The 20,019-nt window shown below is 43.9% G+C and overlaps 1 protein-coding gene across 5 annotated transcripts in view; it reads right to left on the reverse strand.

Annotated features, from left to right (window-relative positions):
* Positions 1-14,373: 14,373 nt before the first annotated feature.
* Positions 14,374-20,019, reverse strand: part of DPY19L3 (dpy-19 like C-mannosyltransferase 3) — a 69,957-nt gene continuing 64,311 nt past the window's right edge. For all 5 annotated transcript variants that reach the window (XM_077856372.1, XM_077856353.1, XM_077856362.1 and 2 more), the window contains 2 exons: positions 19,779-19,937; positions 14,374-18,174 (listed from right to left, as the gene is read on the reverse strand). In XM_077856372.1, coding sequence (XP_077712498.1) covers positions 18,065-18,174; positions 19,779-19,937 — 269 coding nt within the window. In that variant the 3' untranslated portion in view covers positions 14,374-18,064. The remainder of the gene's footprint in view (positions 18,175-19,778; positions 19,938-20,019) is intronic.

The raw sequence follows: 20,019 nt of genomic DNA on the forward strand, positions 1-20,019 counted from the left end.
CTCATGGTTTGGTGAGTCACAGGACATATGCCCCGCCCGCCCCCGCCCCCCATCCTTCCATGGCATCTTCAGGGATGTTTATTCATCCAGCATGTTTGCTGAGGACCTATTAGGTGCCAGGCTCTTTTTATTCATTAACAAGTTTTATTGAGTGTCTAACTGGTGCCAGGCATTCTAGACACCATTCTAGCGTGGGGCATGGCAAATAGGTAAGTCAGCGACATGGTCATGCGTACCAAAAATAAAAGCAAAGGATGGGGCACCTGGGTGTCAGCGGTTGAGCATCTGCCTTCAGCTCAGGGCGTGATCCCGGGGTCCTGGGATCGAGTCCCGCATCGGGCTCCCTGCAGGGAGCTTGCTTCTCCCTCTGCCTGTGTCTCTGCCTCTCCCTCTGTGTTTCTCATGAATAAATATGTAAAATCTTAAAAAGAAGAAAAGGTTAACAAGGGAACGGAGTGAAGGGGTGCTCCCGTGTATGGGGGGGCCAGCGCAGCCTACAGTGGGACAAGTGGAGGAAGCCCGTAGAACAGCGAACAGGCTAAAGTCCTTGCCCTGCTGCAACTTACCTTCTGGAGGAGGAAGCAGAAAATGGAGCAAGAAAATGGACTTGCAGGTGTTGACCCATGGCAGGAGGCTGCCGTAGGGTGAGTGGCGCAGGCCTCTCTGGGAAGGCAGGGCCGGGGCAGCGTTGAGTGCAAGGAGGGAGGGGGGTCAGGCAGGTGAGGGCGAAGAGAATCACAGGTTGAGGGCCTGGCTCGTGGAAATGCTCTCGGATGGGACCGTGCTTGGAACATTCCAGAAGTGGCCGGTGCTCTGCAAAGTCAGATTTGCTTTGTGCTAATGGCACAAAGTGCTTCGAAGTGGTCACGGGGGCAGGTGAGGGAGCGGGGTTGGGTGGGGGGTGTCTTTTAGCAGATGGCTCGGCCACATCGGGGACAAACATTGTATAGCACGGCGTAAAAAGAATAATCACACAAGCCAAACTCCCTTTTAAAGAAGTGTCAAAATTGCGTTAATAACAGCAATAAATATTTATTAGGTGCTTTAGTCCGTGCCTGGCACAGTTCTAAGGGCTTTAAATTATTAACTAATTTAATCCTTTCAAAAACCTTATGGGATGAGACTATTGATTTAATCTATTTACAGTTCAGGAAACTGAGACACGGATAGCGTGCCCAAGGTCACACTGCTGGCAGGAGATGACGCCGCGTGGAATCTTTCACTGCTGCGTGCTGCCTTCCTCCAAATCTCTTGGAATAATATTAGAAAATATTAGCAAATAATGTGCATTATGACTTAAGTTTAATGGAGTGCATTATATATGTGAAGGGAAAATTAATTTCAAATATCATAACATAACAAGTACCGTTGGATTCTTGGCAGTCAGAAAGCAGCTTAGATTTTACAGACGACTCACTGCTTGTTTTGGGTTAGATTTCTTAAAATATCACACGTTGCGTTTGCATATTAACCTAAAATATTAGGTTATTAATAGGCTAAGGATTTACGTTGAAACCTCAGCTGCTAATATGCCGAGTCCTTTAAAATATTACCAATCTGGAAAGACTCAAACCGAGCCTGGGTGGTAGTAATTCTTTGTGTTTTATGGTTTTTGCTGTTACATATCAGGTTCAAATATTCTGCATCTTATTCTCTTTGTTAGTTTGGAGCTCAGTCTGTTCGTGACTGATTTTCATTTAATTAACCTTTAAAAAAACAGACTTTACGTTTTAGAGCAGTTTCAGGCTCACAGTGAAATTGCACAGAAAGTCGAGAGTTCCCATATGCCCCCCTCGGCCCCCGGCCCCCGCCCTAGCCTCCTCCTCTGTCAGCGTTGCTCCGGCACAGACGGACATGTGTTACGACTGGTGAGCCTGCACTGACACGTCGTCATCACCCCAAGTCCATCGTCTGTGTTAGGGTGCGGTCCTGGTGACAAACGTGTAACGACAAGCATCCACCACTCCAGTAGCACACCGAAGTCTCGCCGCCCTACAAATTCTCTGCCTTGTGCCTATTTCCCCTTCCTCTCCACCTACTTTCTGGCAAACACCGACCCTTGTACTGCGTCCACAGCTTCACCTTTTCCAGAATGTCATATAGGTGGATTGATATAGGACGTGGCCTTTGCACGCTGGCTTCTTTCCCTTAGTCCTATGCATTAAGGTTCCTCCATGTCGTCTTCTTCTTCTTCTTCTTTTTTTTAAGATTTTATTTATTTATCCATAAAAGACACAGAGAGAGGCAGAGACACAGGCAGAAGGAGAAGCGGGCTCCCTGTGGGGAACCTGAAGCTGGACTCGATCCCAGGACCCCAGAATCACACCCTGAGCCAATCACTGAGCCACCCATGCATCCCTTCTCCACGTCTTCCTAAGGCTTGATAGCGCACTTCTTTTTAGCGCTGAATAATATTCCATTATCTGGATGTACTGTGTTTTATCTTGGTTGCTCCCAGGTTTGGGCAATTATGAATAAAGCTGCTGTAGACACCCACATGCAGGGTCTTGCATGGACATAAATAGTTGGCACATTTGCGCAACACCCCCCCTCCCGGGGTGAGCACATTCGCTGGGTCATATGGACTATGAGGCAGGGAGAGTGGCCTACTTCCGAGTGACACCCCTGCTGTGGGAGCAAGACACTGGTCTTCCCACCCTGCTTTCCCTGGGGTGGGACCTCTGTCCTATAGGCGGGGCCTGACGTGTTTTGTGTGCCACCCCAAGGAGAGCACCCTCACCCCCCCCCCCCAGGCCACACCTGCCTGGAACTCAGCCTCTATAACATGTCACTGGGGCTGGAGGCTGAGACAGGCTGTGAGCTGCCCCTCCTGGAAGGACATGGTGGCAGCTCCAAGGAGCAGGGTGGGACAGGGCCACGTGTCTGTGGCAGCACCTGCCTGGGTTGGCTTCAGTCACGCTGAATGGAGAGGGGAGGAGCGGGGGGCAGGCTGTGGCTCAAATGCCAAGCTGTAATAGATTTTCTCCAATAAATGTTTCCTTGTATTCTGTATGCCCTTAAGATAATTTTCCTTAAGATAAAGATCAGACTTCACATGGTTGGTTTTTAAAAATAATTTTCCCAGTGATGCTTGTTTCACTAAGGAGCAGGTCTGTAGAATTCTTCATGCTGTTGCTGTGGGAGAACTCTCTGGAGAGGTTTTTAATAAAAAAATTCAATTTTATTAAGATACTAATTGTTGGGGCATGTAGGGGGCTCAGTCAGTTAAGCATCGGCCTTCGGCTCAGGTCATGATCTCAAGGTCTTGGGATTGAGCCCTGCATCAGGCTCCCTGCTCAGTGGAGAGCCTGCTTCTCCCTCCCCTTCAGCTCCTGATCTGTGTGTGTGTGTGTGACTCAATCTCGCTCTCTCAAATAAACAAAATCTTTTTTAAAAAAACTACTAAGTCTTTTAAAAAAGTTTTTATTTATTTATTCATGAGAGACACACAGAGAGAGGCAGAAACCCAGGCAGAGGGAAAAGCAGGCTCCCTTTGGGGAGCCCGATGTGGGACTCGATCCCAAGACCCCTGGGATCACACCCTGACCCAGGCGTCCCACACTAATCCTTAAAGTATGGTAAATAACCATCTCTGCATCCTGCCATCTATCAATTATCTATCTATTGAGAGAGGGAGAGAGATCACTTTAAGGTTTACAATACGAATCTTTATTCCTGCAAATCATACTATACCACTTCAGGGGAATTAATAAGAACCTTACAACGGGAGGAGACATGGGTGGAGAAAGAGCAGTAAACAGAATATGTTCTGAACGTAGAAGATGACAAGTAAACATGACAGGAGGAAGAAAGGAAAAAGTCAAATAGGATCGCCGATTGTTGGCTGGATGACAAGTGAGAATCAACATCGATCTTTAAAACTGAGGCATCAGATAGCAAAAGTTCAACGAGTTTTTCTCATTTATGTCTAATAAAGAGCATCAAAGGTACACATATGAAGAAGACCAGTGGAACCAAACATGAGTTTTCCTAAATGCAAAAAAATAATTTTAGAGAGAGGTTGGCACATCACATAACAAAATGCAGTAAATATGATACATCAATTATAACACAATAATAGGAGAGACAAAATATGTCAATCAATAAATATTAATGAACTTACTTAAGTAAACAGGCATAAAAAAAGGATGAGTAAAATCTCTCTGGGAAGATGGGGAATGATTTCTGGGCTATACTGTTAAGAAAAAGGGTAAAGTGTGAAAGAATATATATTCATTTTGTGTAAGGAAAAATGAAAAATAATAAAACATACATGCATCTGCTTATTTTTGCAAAAGAAACAAAGAAAGGGTAAACCAGAAACTAATAAAATGGATGGCATGCAAGGGGGGGCAGAGTGGGATGGAAGGGATATTGGAGGGACCGACACTTTTGTGAGTACACTGTCTTGATTGTTTTGACTTCTGCAATAATATTAATGTTCTAAATATAATTTTTTTAAAGATTTATTGATTTATTCGAGACAGACACAGAGAGAGAGAGACACAGGCAGAGGGAGAAGCAGGTTCCATGCAGGGAACCCGACACGAGACTCAATCCCGGGTCTCCAGGATCATGCCTGGGCCGAAGGTGGCACTAAACCGCTGGGCCATCAGGGCTGCCCTGTTCTAAATATTAAATAATTAGAGTAACAACCACAATGATGTGGTGGGAGAAGAATTAACTCAAGTGGCATTTAAACATAGTACTTTGGCTATATACCCTCACACCAAAAAGTAAATAAATAAATAACAAAAGAAATGCTAACAAATATTGAACTCTTTTGAGTAGGTTTGATTCTCATAGTGATTTATAAGTATAGTGATTCTGAAACTATTTTGTCTTAAAAGGTTTTTTATTTTTTTAAAATATTTTATTTATTTATTCATGAGACACAGAGAGAGAGAGAGAGAGAGAGAGAGAGAGAGAGAGGGGCAGGCAGAGAGAGAAACAGGCTCCATGCAGGGAGTCTGATGTGGGACTTGATCCCGGGACTCCAGGATCACACCCTGGGCTGAAGGCGGTGCTAAACCACTGAGCCACTCAGGGAACCCCAAAGGATTTTTTAAAAATAATCTCTAAACCCAATGTGGGGCTTGACCTCACGACCCCAAGATCAAGAGCTGTAGGCTGTCCCGACCCAGTTGGCCAGGTGCCTCTATTTTGTGTGATTTTGAATTGATAGTGTTGGGAGATAGAGTTCTCAATATGCAAATAGGGAGGTATAAATATGGATTTTTTTAGAGAAGGCAAGGAAGCACCTTGCAGGGTTGCATTGGAATTGGCTGTATCAACACAAACTTATGTGTGTGCATATGCATTTGTGTACATGCCTGTAAGTAGCCGTGTAGACACATATACGTATACGGATTTTCTTGTGCTTGTGTGTGTGTGAATTTCCCCACACAGTCCCCCCAAAAAGCCTAGAAGCTCATGACACTAGCAATGAGCACATCTGGCATTCAGATTTTGGTTTCTAACTAGCATTTCCTGCTAAAATGACCAGGGCTCCTTGGAGAAATGGTTGATTACAGGGCTAGGGCAGGGAATATACAAAATAAGCACGGGGGGTCTTATTGTACCAGAGAGAGAGGAAAGGCTAGGAGAAATGACAGGGCTTGTAAAAAAAGACACAAGAGGCAGCTTGGAGGACTCCCCTTGTTCAAATCTGAAAGAACGTGAACATTGAAATAAAACGATCAGCGATGGGTGGTAAATCTAGTTGGGGGGAGCAGGGATTGACGAAGAACAGGGTTTTTGATCTCAAAATATCTCTCCACACACCAGTTACTACTGATCCTTTTGTAATTAATAGCTACACAGTAAGTAATTGGGCAGCACCTTAATTAAGTGACCAAAATCCATATCACTGAAAAGGGAAAGACGGACCTCAGATGCCTCCAGACGTGAGAGATAACCTGAGAAGGACGTAACATCACCACGTAGCAGCAAAGTATCTACCCCAATGTATCTGATTACATTAAAATCCAAACGGACTAAACACTACTATTAAAAGGAAAAAAAATAGAATGGAGAGCCCCTCGAACTCTACGTTTATAAGAGACACATCACAAATACAGGAATACAGAAAAGTTCCAAGAAGAGGGATAGAAATATATATATTTCCATAGAGACCCATAGAGACCACTGGTATGGCTCTGCTGATATGGGACAAAGTAAGCTAAGGCAATAAGCACTACGTAGACATTAAGTGGGGGCATTTCACATGGCAAAGCGATTCATCCACCATTAAGTTACAGCAATTCTAGATCTTAATGTATCCAATAGCCTGGCTTCAAGACGTATAAAGCAAATTAACGGGACTAAACCGAGAACTATACAAATCCACAACCACAATGGGAGATTCTAACCTTTGTGCCAACAGCTGATAAGAAGTAATAAAGAAATAAGTAATTATCCTTATCAAAAATCTTAACAACAAAATTAAATTTGGCTTAATTGGTAAATAGTGGAGCGGTGCTCCCAATAATGACATAGTAGATATCCTACTGAAGTGGATTTACACCCTGTTACCAGCAGCTGTTTTTATTTCTTTTCTGTTAACTTGAATGCCAGGGCAATTTTGGAGTGGTTTTCAAAGTCAGACATTTCCTCTTGGAATCAGTTGGATTTCAAGAGGATCAGTTTCTGCAGTCGGTAGCAGGAGGGGAAAGTCAGCTCGCCAGGCATCACGGTCCATGGGCCCACTCTGCTTCTCTCTCTGCGAGAAGTCGACTGGCAGTAGCTCGCTGAATCGCATTTTATCAGAGGAACCTGCTCTCAACTGCAGACTCCAGTGCAACCAGCCTTTGCTCCATCCACACTCACTCTGTCCGCTGGGAACTTGAAGATGCAAAAGAAATAGCCTCTCCCCTCGGGAAGTTCAGAGTACAGTGAGAAGAGTGGAGATGTCTGTGATTACCTAGAATTCGGAGTGACAAGTGCCATGTGCACTGTGTGGAAAGGGGGTTGTGAGAATAAAGAATATTTTTTAAAAAATGTCTGCCTCAAGAAAACTAGACTCATGAGAACCCTCTGCCTTCAGTAGAGTGTGTTCATCAGGGATCATTTGGTTTTAGAGACTGGACCCTCACACTAGCTCAAGTCAGAGAAGTAATTTATTGGAAAGGGAACAGGGGTGCCTCGTGGAACCCAAGGCTCAGTGAGTGAGGCCGGTCTCCAGAGAGGCTGGGAATCCGCAACCTTGGAGTTACCACTCCTGCCTCCCCGGGGAGGAACACCCGGCCTCTTCTGGCTATTTCTCCCATTCACAGAAGCGGACCCAAACTTCGGCATGCACATAGCGGCTCTGGTCCTGCAACTCTGCAATTCACGTTGCCCCTGGAGACTGATCAGGGCCCCCCAAGCCTTACTCCAAATACCAAGAGAAAAATCGGATTGGCCACTCTGGGGGAAACGGCTGTGGGCAAGAGTCACAAGTGTGCCTCCCGCCTGGTGGGCAGCGGCTGGGGGGGGGGCAAAGTCTCTGAGAAGCGGATGTGGGCCCTGCAGGTAACACACCTGCTACCAGTGGGTAGAGACCCTGGGTGTTACAGTCGTGACAATGGGGCAAAAGATGTTACTTATTCTCACAGCTTCTACGGGAAGAGTTGGTGGAGATAAACCTGTGGGCCAGTAAAGGTTCAAAGGTCACATATATGACATCTCTGTTCCTCATAGATGCGATGACCAGCGCTCGTGCGGATTCCACGAAGGACGGGATTGCCAATAAGATGATACATGCAAAGTACCAAGGACAGTGTCCGATCTGTCACAGGAACTTGAAAATGGGGGACCTGCAACCCCAGCATCGATCCCACCTTCTCTCTTCCCAACAATACTCCGGTTTTCCTAGCTGCGTGCCTGGCGTGGGGCTGCTTCTCACGTTCCACGCCAGAGGGAGAAACCGGCCTAAATGGTGAGCCCAACCCCCCCCCGTGGTCTTAGTGACTGGTTGTAAGACGGGCCCACGAACGAGCATCTACACACCTGGAGAGCGGTCGGCCGCTGTTCTAGAAACAGGAACGGGTCTGTGAGAACGGAGGTGGCGAGTGAATAGGATTGAAGTAGAGCAGTGACGTGGGCAGAGCTGCACCCGCCCTTCCTGGACACACCACGGGTCACGCGGCTCAGGTTCACCACGGCCGCCCCCTAACACTTCACTCCTGCTCCTGGCAAAGGCCTGCTCCTCCCCAGGGCGTTAGCTCAGGATAAGCGAGGTTGTGGCGCAACAGCAAACAGCCCTGCATCTCAGTGACTTAAAACAACAGTTAGTTACGTTTTTAAAACTTATTTATTCATGAGAGACACACACAGGGAGAGGTAGAGACGCAGGCAGAGGGAGAAGCAGGCTCCACGCAGGGAGCCCGATGCAGGACTCGATCCCAGGACCCCGGGGTCATGACCTGGGCCGAAGGCAGGCGCTCAACCGCTGAGTCACCTGGGCGTCCCTCAACACATCATTTTAATTCTCTTAAAACATCTGGCATTTTCCCACGTGTTTCCTTTCTGTTGCCTGTATCCTCTGCTCAGTGAAAGTTCCAGGAGACTAGGGACCTGGTCGGCCTCATACACTGATGAGTTCTGGTGTCTCTGTGCCTCAAGAGATGTCAAGTGCATGCCTTCAATCAGTGGGACAGTAGAGTAAGCCTTCCCCAGAGGCCTAAAAAAGGTGGTGAAGTGCGCTAACGGATCCTTTTATGAGTTCAACCACTTTGAATTCGGTGTTCCGTAGCTCCCAACGTGAACATTCCCAACTGGCACATCTTTGTTTTCTCTTACAGCAATTTTTAGGACTCTGTCGTAACGTTTTTACTCAACGTCATGACAAATTTTTAAAATCCGTGTTGACATCCAGGACCTGTCCTATCCCTGGGTCTCCCCCCGGCTGCAGAGGACGTGCTCAGGAAGTTCTCAGGAATCTCTGAGCTGAATGATGACACAGGGAAGGCTGTGTTCATGATGCTTTTAATCCACCAGGCTCTTACAGATACATTCTTTTTTTTTTTTCCTTTTTTTAATATTTACTTATTGGATGGGGGAGGGGCAGAGGGCAAAGCAGAGAGAGAATCTCAAGCTGATTCCAATGCAGGGCTTGATCTCACCACCGAGATCATGGCCTGAGCCAAAACCAAGAATTGGATGCTTAACGGAATGAGTCACCCAGGTGCCCCCAGGTACTCAGATTCTGAAGCATATTGTATTAAGGTAACAAAAATTCTGCCTGCAAAGGCGGAGTAAAATAATTGGGCAGGAGGGCCCCTAAAAATGGCTTTATGTACTTGTAGTACACCATTAATTATTAATAATCCCAAACTACTTCTCTAGCCAGAGAGAATCTAGTGTGAGATCAGGTCTTGTAAAAAAAAAATTAATTAATGGCAGTGAGTGGTAAATGAACACAACTTATGTACATAATCTTAATAGCAGTAAGTGAGATAATTATTTACAGATGTCACTTCCAGGGGAAGAAAATCCACCTTTTCTCACAGGAGGAAATGCTAAGTTTCATTAAATGTATGAGCCCTAATTTGCACACTGCTGCTCTAAGTACTGTGCTAGTCCCAAAATCACTTTTTTTTTTTTTTTCCTTTTTCCTCTCTTAAGCAGAGCCATACACAATTTGACAGTTCTTTCTTTGTATGTGCATCTTGGCAGGGCTTTGACATTTATCATCAAGATAATGTCAACGATAATTGTCTTCCAAAAACATGCACCAGCAGCCCTAGTCTTTGTCCACGGCTCTGTTTTCCCTCTCCCACAGAGATGTGCGCAGACACAGACACACTCTCTTGTGATGGAAATATGTACCTGAAAGATTACTAAGAAGTTGGTTTCCTTACAAACTGCTCTTGTTAAGGTCCTCCTAAGCCTGTAAAGTGTTATATTTATTTTTTAAAGATCTTTTCTACAAGAACAGTTTACATAAAATTACTAAGGGCTCTTTAGTATCTGACTCATAACTGGTCTTCAGACTTTTCTCCTCGACATTCTAATTTTGATGGTAATGATGAGGAGGATGATATTATCCTGTGGCTTCCACCTACTGTCTTTATCATTCGCAAAGTGTTGGGCCTAGTGTTTTAAATGTTACCTCATTTAATCCATTCAATGACCCTATAGGTAGATTATTATTGCACTTCCATTAAAAAAAATGAATAAAAATAAAAAACAAAAAACTGAAGCTAAGAGCTTGCCCAAAGTCATATAGTCCATCGTCTTTCCTTCCCTTGTGGGACTTCAGTTATGCTTCCAGGATAAAGTGACATGTTCTAACAAACATCTCATGCTTTTTCCTTTTTCGTGTCCCACCCCTCCAACCCCCCACAGGTTTTAGTCTGGGTATTTTCTTCTAACTTATTGTCCAGTTGACCAATTCTCTCTTCGGCTGTGTCGAATTTGCTATTTAACCCATTACTGAGTACTCGATTTACTAGACTTTTCAGTTCTAGTATTTCCATTTTGTTCTTTTTCATAGTTTTCAGTTCACCCAAATTCTCCACTTTGTCATTTAATTTCTTAAATATAATAAACATAGTTATTTAAGTCTATGCTTTAAACTCCAGTATCTGATTAGGCTGCGGATGTTTCTATTTCAATTGTTTCAGTCTTGCTTTTTATTATTCTGATTATTTTTTACTGAATGCTATCCATTGCATATTTGGAAATGTGGAGATAATTTGAGGCCATGGATTAAGTTATCGTCCTTCATAACAGATTTACATTTGTTATTGACAGGCAGTTTAGGTAACAGCTTCCACTCCTAGGATAAAGTATAGCCTTTCTGGTGTCTCAGTTCAGCGGCCAGGGAGGTTCATCATAATCTCTCCATGCTTGTTGGACCACAATTCCAATGTCTCCTCAGCACCGCATAACCTCTAAAATCTGTTTGGCTGCCATTTACCAGATGTTGTTTGGCAAGCTACACACATGTGCAGGTTAGGAATTAGCCAGGGACCCACAGGAAACCTCTCAGGTTTCTTTTTCTGCAATACCTTCCTCTCTGGTGCCCTGACCCTCCAACTCCTACAAAATCCCAGCTATGTTAGCAATGAACTCTGTTTCTTTCAGCAAGACTGCCACTGCTTGAGCTCCATCTCCCTGTGCCGTGGTTTAGAAGACTCCAAGGAAGAAAGCCTGGGTGAGATTGGGACTCCCCTTGTGTGCTTCCCTTCTCTTAGTTTATAGTCCCAGGTTAGGTGCTGCCAGATAGTTAGTTTTGGCCAGATCCTGGTTTTCTTTGTAACCTACCTGTGGTAGGCACATTCCTGCAATGGCCCCTAACATTGCCACCCCCTGGTGAACATGCTCTGTATAATCAATCCGCTCCACTGAGTAGGAGCAGGCCCTGTGCATGTGACGGACATCACTCCCATTATTATGTTACACCGTATGGCAAAGGCAAAGGGACTTCGCTGATGATGTAATTCAGGTCCTAGTTGAGCTAATAAAAATGGAGAAATGGAGATTACTTGCTCAAGTGAAAGGCCTTAAAAAAGGAACTGGAGCTTCCTGGAGAGATGCTCTCCTGCTACCTTTGCAGAGGCCAAGAGCCATGTTGTAAAGAGTGAGTGAGGAGGCGTGGCCTCATGTATTTTTGCTCTTAGATTTACCAGGTGTTTATTTCATTAGTCTCTCAAAAAGAATTAGTGTTAAACATCAGCTCTTTTAGGGATTTGTCCTTTCTATTTCCCTAGTTGATGGACTCCAGTCTTAAATTTTAATCTTACTAGTTTCCTGATTTGTTGATTGTAATTTCTCCTTTCTCATGATGAAAAATTCCAAACCAGCTTAAACTATAGCAACTCAGTCTTGTTTTACCCATATGCCCTCACAAAACCATTTGGATGTAAACCATCATTATAATTCCATCTGCAAGTCTTTGAGTAGAGGCATACCTCGTTTTATTGCGCTTGCTATATTGTGCTTTGCAGATATCGCCTTAAAAAAAAACAAAACTGAAGGTTTGTAGCAACCCTGCAATGAGCAATTCTATTGGCACCATTTTTCTAACAGTATTTGCTCACTTTGTCACATTTTGATAATCTTGCAATATTTATAATATTTCATGGGATGCCTGGGTGGCTCAGCGGTTGAGCATCTGCCTTTGGCTCAGGGTGTGATCCTGGAGTCCTGGGATCGAGTCCCACATCAGGCTCCCTGCACGGAGCCTGCTTCTCCCTCTGCTTATGGCCTCTGCCTCTCTCTCTCTGTCTCTCATGAATAAATGAGTAATATCTTTAATAAAAGTAAATAAATAATAAAACCTTTCATTATTGCATTTCTTTAAAATTTTATTTATTTGGGCAGTCCCAGTGGCTCAGTGGTTTAGTGCTGTTTTCAGCCCAGGGCGTGATTCTGTAGACACGGGATCTAGTCCCACATTGGGCTCCCTGCTTCTCCCTCTGCCTGTGTCTCTGCCTCTCTGTGTCTCTCATGAATAAATAAATAAGAATAAAATAAAATTTCATTTATTTGAGAGAGAGACAAAGAGAGAAGGTGGGGGAGGGAAAGAGAGAAGTAGGGAGTTTCTGAGCAGGGAGCCCGCTGCCAGGCTGGATCCTAGGACCCTGGGATCATGACCTGAGCTGAAGGCAGACGCCTAACTGACTGAGCCACCGAGGTGCCCCTCTTTTATATTTATGATTATCTGTGATCAGTGACAAAGACTTGCTGAAAGCTCAGATGTACATTGCTTTTTAAAGACATAATGCTGTTACACAGTTATAGACTAGTTTGACGTAAACTTGACATTTATATGTGTTAGGAAACCAAATGTATTTAACTTGCCTTATTGCAATGTTCACTTTATTGCAGTGGTCTGGAGTCCAACCCACAGTATCTCCAAGGTATGGCTGTATAAATCCTAAAAGAGAAGGACTTTAAAAAATAACAATGGGTATATCAACACCTAAAAATCTGTACTAATGGGCAGCCCGGGTGGCTCAGCAGTTTAGTGCCGCCTTCAGCCCGGGGCATGATCCTGGAGACCCAGGATCGAGTCCCATGTCAGGCTCCCTGCATGGAGCCTGCTTCTCCCTCTGCCTATGTCTCTGCCTCTCTCTCTGTGCCTCTCATGAATAAATAAATAAAATTTATTTATTTTTAAAATTAAAAAAAAAAAAAAAGCTGTACTAATTCTTCAATATCATCATTTAAAGGGTTTTACTAGAGTACAATGGAGGGACAAGGACAGAGCCAAGGTCAAGATGCCATCCACGCAGGATACTCCCTGCTGTAAGGGCGTGGCTTTCAAACACCAAGAAATACATTGTATAAGGCACCTCAGTTCAATAACGCCTACCTGTGGAACAAACGACTACTTCCCAAAATACTTACATTTCCATCTGGGCTGTCCCCTTCTCTTCTTTCTCTTTTTCTCTCAATCTTCTAATGCTGATTGTAACCCACTAGATTGATTTCACATTTCACTATGGTTCTATTATCTGCATTTTGAAAGACAATCCCACAAAGCAAACTTTAAAAAAATACATATTTTATTTATTTATGAGAGAGAGAGGAGTAAGCACAAGAAGGGGGAGCAGCTGAGGGACAGGGAGAAGCAGGCTCCCGGCTGAGCCAGGAGACCGATGAGGGGTTTGATCCCAGGGACAAGGGCCAAAGACAGATGCTTAAGCAACTGAGCCACGGAGGTGCCCCCTCAAGCAAGCTTCTAACTATTAAATTAGCTGAAAAGGTTTGGGATGAGTTACAGATACCACTTTTGAAAGAAGGGGCAGAAACAGCTTTTCATCTACTGTGTGCCTGGTGTCAGATGCCAACCCGTTCCACGTTCAGTGCATTGCTGTCTGGAATCTCTCACTCATCTGTAACGCTTCCTGTGCTGAAGACCATTCTGGCAGAGGGTAATCAATAGCTTAAGAGCTTTCTAAGAGTCAGCACAAAATATCTGAGCCCCCACTGCCAGTTTCTTCTATCTGGAAGTGAACTAGTCTATTTCTGCTCAGAATTTCAGTATCTGCTTTGAATAATGTAACGGTCAAGCACATTTATCCATGAATTCTTACCCAAATATGGACTACCACCCATCTTCCTGAATCACTGAAGACTAATAATTTAATTGACAAGTAGAAACAATTCCGAAGGTGCAAACAGCTTTTACCTCTTTGAGGATAAATTGTGCTGACATCAGCCTTCTCTTTAGAAATACAAACTATAACCCTGAGTTTCAAGTGAAGCAAGTAAGCAGCTATCAAATTCCATGAAAAAACAAACTCCTTCGACATTAAGCAAGTCCAGCTGAGACCTTGGAACATCCATCTCTAGGGACCAGAATTTATGTAGCACGTATTTAATAACTTCAGTAGCTGGTTCCTTGGTTTCTGACCTTCAAAGAAAGGAAAAACACTCATCTTGTGTACTTTAAAAGAGCTTTATTTAGTATATAATCTCCGTACAATTCAGTACAACAAATTATAAAAGCTCTTCGTAAGATTTTACCCATAGGATGTTAAATACAGAAAATCAATTGCCAATTGCCACAAGAAAGCAAGCCACTCTCATCTTAAAAGCTTTTTTCCATCAACAGATAAGCACTCTCTTCTAGGCCAAAAAGGTTGTCATATATAAAGCATTTGGGAGCATATTAATCAAGATACATGATCTGGGAACATTTTGTATCTTCCTATTTAATTCCAAGGTTTCAATTGAATTTTAAAAATGGGAGTATTTCTATGTTAACTCAGGTAAGTTTTGGCCAAAGATAAGCTAAAATTGGTACATCTTAGACAAAGTTCACATGGAATGAGAGTAAACATTTTTAGTTAACTGTGAAGTAAAGATGCAGACCAGATGAAATATCTACATAAGTCCTAGCCCTCCGGCAGCACCGACCCAACACACGCACACGCGCACATGTGCACACACACGCGCACCCCTAGCTGACCTCACAAAGAAAGAAAATCGTCTGCAAGTGGACAACAGATGGCCTACTTAACACCTAATTATGCTCCTGGCCAATATATCTGAAATGAATCCCTATTTCTTCGGACTGTAATAAAAGTGACTGGAACCTTTCAACTATACTAGAATCTCTAATAGCCACTGTGATCAGTATCAGTCATTTAATGAAGCCATTTAATGAAGTAAGTAGATCTAAGTAGGGAATCGTAACTTTAAATGTGTAATAGTCCATTCATTTGCTAATCTTCTGCTGTGAAGCCAGGGTCTTTCCTTTGCAATAAGGGTTCAATGATTCCAGTTCTATTCTTGCATAAATTGTACCAGGAATGTGGTTTGGGTATGTTCTAATACCTCTGGTCAGTAGAGATGTTTTTAAAGGTGCAACAGGTACTTAAATCTATAAAGCAATCTGAGCTCTGAAATTTTCTTGAATTTCATGTTCCCAATATTTTATAATTTTCCCAACCACAGGTAATTTACTCAAAAGCAGTTTTTATTAGTGACTCAACCTTATCAAGCCTTACCAAAGCAGTCAAATTAATTTTCACAGAAATAACCCTTTTTACCCCATTTCCTATGCTTGTGTTGAAGTGTGTACTTACTATAAGAAGGGGAACTCGCACAGGGCAGTTTGGTACGAGTACAGAACTCACGGGAGGGAGCTCGGGAATGAGAGGACACTGGGGAGCAGCCTGGTTCGTCAGCTCACAAGACGGGTGCAGACAGTCAGGGAATCTGGGGAGTCACGTAAGTAGAGGATCATTAAGAGCACTTATTGTACTGAGAGGTTCTTCTAGCTAGCTAGCTCTGAAGCAACATCAAGGGGTTATCCTCCCCATAAAAAAACAGCCACGTTTGAGGCCACTACCAAACATTAACACAGCTGCTGAGATCTGTGTGGTGGGAGTGACGGCCCCCGGTGCCATGCTCTGGCCTGGTACAGAGCCAGGCATCAGCCACTCTTCCCCTTTCCTCCTGTGGACTCCAACAAGATCATACAAGAGAATACTGATGAACGCTAAGAACGTTTAATGGGATTTGTTGACAGACTTGTTCATCAGCAAAGAAAAATGTCTACTACACATGGTCACAGTGTCTTGGAAAGAGTGTATGTATGGACTCTGTCTTGCAAGATTTTTTTTTTTTGGCACTTTGTATTTTTCGCTGAAGACTAAACACTAAATATCTTGGCAACAATGGCACCTACACTAGGAGAAAAAGATTCCTGCGTGCCATCAAGATGGTGATAAGCATACACATTTAAGGACGTGTTTCTTATGCTGAGACTCCACGTACGCAAACGCTTAGATTAGTGCATATAGAAATATTTAAAATAAAACTGGAATATATCTGGAAGGTGATCGAGGACTTTAAAAACAAAACTACGTAGTCTAACATGTACCTTACGTGTGCTTCGTTTCAATGAAAAGTAAGGCACTCGCCGAAGGATGTGCTGACCCATGCTGTCAGCCACACCAGGCATGCATCATTCCTGGCTTAAAGTTCTCCTACTGATTAAAGTGTTTTGTTACTGTGTTACCCTAAACTGCAGTGGTCTCCAACCTTCTTACAGAATACAGGAAAGACATAATTCAGGAGTTTCAGCTGCATCATTTAGTAACCCAGCCAATTTTTTTTTTTAATTTAAATAAGTTTGGATAAAAAAGCCGAGTATCCTGGAGTCCAACATGACAGTCTAAAACTTCTTTTTTTGAACACTGTTTAATAAGTAGTAACTGAATGTGAAATAACTTGAACGTGTGATCTGTCTAGCTTGATGCCTAGGGTACTTCAGTACAAGTGCAAGGAGAGACCTTTCCATCATTTCCAATTGGCAAGAACAGGGGAGAAAGTTAATTTCATTAGCCACCTTGATTTAGTTAAATGTGCAATGTGCTTTTATCAGCAACTTTTACATGTCCCCCTCATTAGAAATTAATTAGAAAAGCAATTATCAAAAAATGTTTGAACAGGTATACATAATCCTCTTTGTTGTTTACAAATAAGCATGACTTAGAGGCACTTAGTTACCTTTTAGTAAGAAAAAGAATAACATTACCCGGGCCCTCACAGTTAAGATTGGAGACCACAAATCAAATTTGGTATGAAAATGCTCTCTGCCAAAAATATTGTATTCGTGAATTAGTTAAGATAGAACATTTTAAAAATATTCAGACTTTGCAAGGTTCTAGGCTGTAAAAAATACAAAGGCTAAAAACAAAAAGTTTAGAAAATTTTGCAAACCCAGTAAATTTAAATGAGTAAGAAATGAAGAAAAATTTTCTTACTTGCAGGATAGGCTAAATAGTATCAATAGGTTTTAAAATAACACTAAACAGTAACAAATTCTGCTCGGCTACATAACATTTCTGCTCCTTTCATGACTTACAATAAGGAATTTGTCACACTTTTCTGTATCCCACATTAAAACATGCACCTGCATGCATGCGCGCCCGCCCGCACACACACACACACACACACACACACACATACTGAAGTGCTAAACTTTACATTTCAGACAGGGCACAACGAAAAGTTTTAGATATATATACAAAGACCTAACATGATTTTTAAAAAAAAATATTAAAAGCATGGCGATTGGAAAACATTATAAAATGTTTAGGTCAAACAGGACGATAAAGAGCTTTTTAAAAAGCTCCCCGTTGGTCTTCACTAGTGAAACGATACTGAAGAATTTAACTATGCATCCCCTTAATTCGACTCAACCGTAGCTGTCTGAAGTCAATTGAAAGTATTTCAAATCCCGAACAGCCTCTGGATTTCCTGAATGACGTGTGGCTGTTCAGGCTACCTGTGGCACACTTACGTTTCTCCCCAACAACAAAATTTGAGACCATTCCTAGAAAGGTGAGAACCTTTAGGCTAAAGAACATTAATGAAACGAGATAAAAAAGAGAAGCTTGTGTTAAGATACTTTTGAGGACGGTAACGCTTGTGTAAACATCTCTACAACTTCCTCCTATCACAGCTTTGTGGTACAGGCTACCTAAAGACATATGAAATGTTACTGTTGAGTTGCATTAGGATGGAATTTCAATATCAAAAATAGAGGTTGGACAGAGAGCTTGGTTACTTGTTTCTAGATAGCTTGTAAACATGGAACGTCTTGTTCTGGAACACTCTAGTGAAGTATGCTGTGTAGGGTGGCAGGTTTCTCTTTATCTCTTCGCAGAAGCGAGGGTGGCCTGCAAGTTTCAAGTCGGGATCGTTCTCTCCTGGGCCATCCATCATCTAAAGCCAAAACAAAACCAAACACGGTTTGGGAAACAAAATCGTATTGATAGGAGACGAGAGAAGTAGGAACAGGTGTTGGGTTTCTTTGAGAGTCATGTGTTACGGCTACGTAAGTTGTATTATTTCAATGTCGGCGGCTACTTCAAGATTATCTGGTCTACCTCTTCCCCGTCGGAAGTTTAAATCAAGGCTGAGAAGGGGAGCTGACGGTCGCACAGTGACCACCTTTAACTGCAAGGCGAGAAGTAAAACTTGGATCTCCTTGTTCTTCGGGACGTACTACACTGTCACTCTCACAAAAATGAGATGCAGAGTGCTCGCTTTGGCAGCACGTATACTTAAAAAAAAAAAAAAAGTGAAATGCAGAGAAGAATTACTATGACCAGAGGAAATCCTCCAACTCATCAGATGGTCTAGTTAGAGAAAGTTACACACAAATCAAAATTTAAATGCAAGTCTTGGGTCTGTTATCTCCTCTGAATTCAAGATAGTTATAGACAGTTTCTTTCCTTGGGCAGAAATTTGAATCTCATGTTCTCTTTCCCCCGGATTTACTGAGGCGTAATTGACTAAACTGCATACAGTTAAGGGCTACAACCCGATAATCTGATACACACATACATGGTGGAGTGATTACCACAATCAAGCTAATTAATACTTCCACGTCGGTCAAAGGGACAAACCTGCAGTAATAAGGTGAATTAGGTCTGAGGCTCTGACCGCACAGCATGGTGACCACAGTTCATGGTCCTACCCACATGCCTGACGTATGCTAAGAGAGGGACACCCAGGTGGCTCAGCGGTTGAGCGACTGCCTTCAGCTCAGGGTGTGATCCCGGGGGCCGGGGATTGAGCCCCGTTTTGGGCTCCTTGCAGGGAGCTTGCATCTCCCTCTGCCTGGGTCTCTGCCCCTCTCTGTGTCTCTCATGAATAAATAAAATCTTAAAAAAAAATATGCTAAGAGAGTAGATCCTAAGCGCTCTGAGTCTCTAATTCTGTATGGTCAAGTTTTCTTTTCTGAGAATTTATTATTTCCAAATGGCTTATCATTTCTCCCCCCTCATTTTCAGCACACACGGCCTCTTGGTGCAACTCTTCTTCTGTGCTCTCATCTGAGGCCTGGCGGGGTTCTGAGGCCAAGTTCCTCCGGAGGGAGGAGGGAGGGGCAGCCTGCTGCTCGGGGACACAGGCTCGGGGACACAGGCTCGGCCACAGGAAGCCGTGTCTGAGGGCAGTGCCGGGAGCAGCGTGGGTGCAGCCCTACCGTCCCAGCCACACTCACGCGCCGGCCCAGACGATGCTCCAGAGCTCAGGTCTTTGGAGGCTGAGCTCTTGTTTTTAACGGCAAAGCCTTTAAAGATGAATTTTATGCAAAGCCCCAGGACGCAGATCAGCTGAAGGCAGAGCTGCTCTGCTGGACGTGAAGTTAGGGCCCGACACCTCCTTACCCGCCGCATCTGCCAGGCCCCAGCCATGACCCAAGCGCAGGGCCGCAAGTCCCACAGGATGCAGTGAGGCGGGGGATGTGGCTGGGGACATCCTTCTAGGAGGTACAGACACCCGGGTGGCCCCCGCATGAAGCGAGGGGACGACATGCTTACGTGCCCGTTGGCGACGTCCAGCAGGTCCCGCAGCCGGCAGCCCCGCTGGTGCCTGCGCTCGTAGCAGATGCTGTCCTCCAGGATGACGTAGTCGGTGCCGAAGGACCTCAGCAGGGCGTGCACGTCCTCCGGGGACCTCTTGGCGTATATCTGATACACCTGCGACGGGAGAGTGACGTGGAAGGGGCGGCAGTGGCCCTCGCTGCCGGGAGTGAGCCACGTGGGGGGATGGGGGTCCCAA

This window comes from Canis aureus, chromosome 1 (genome assembly GCF_053574225.1).
Source record: "Canis aureus isolate CA01 chromosome 1, VMU_Caureus_v.1.0, whole genome shotgun sequence".
NCBI lineage: Eukaryota > Metazoa > Chordata > Mammalia > Carnivora > Canidae > Canis > Canis aureus.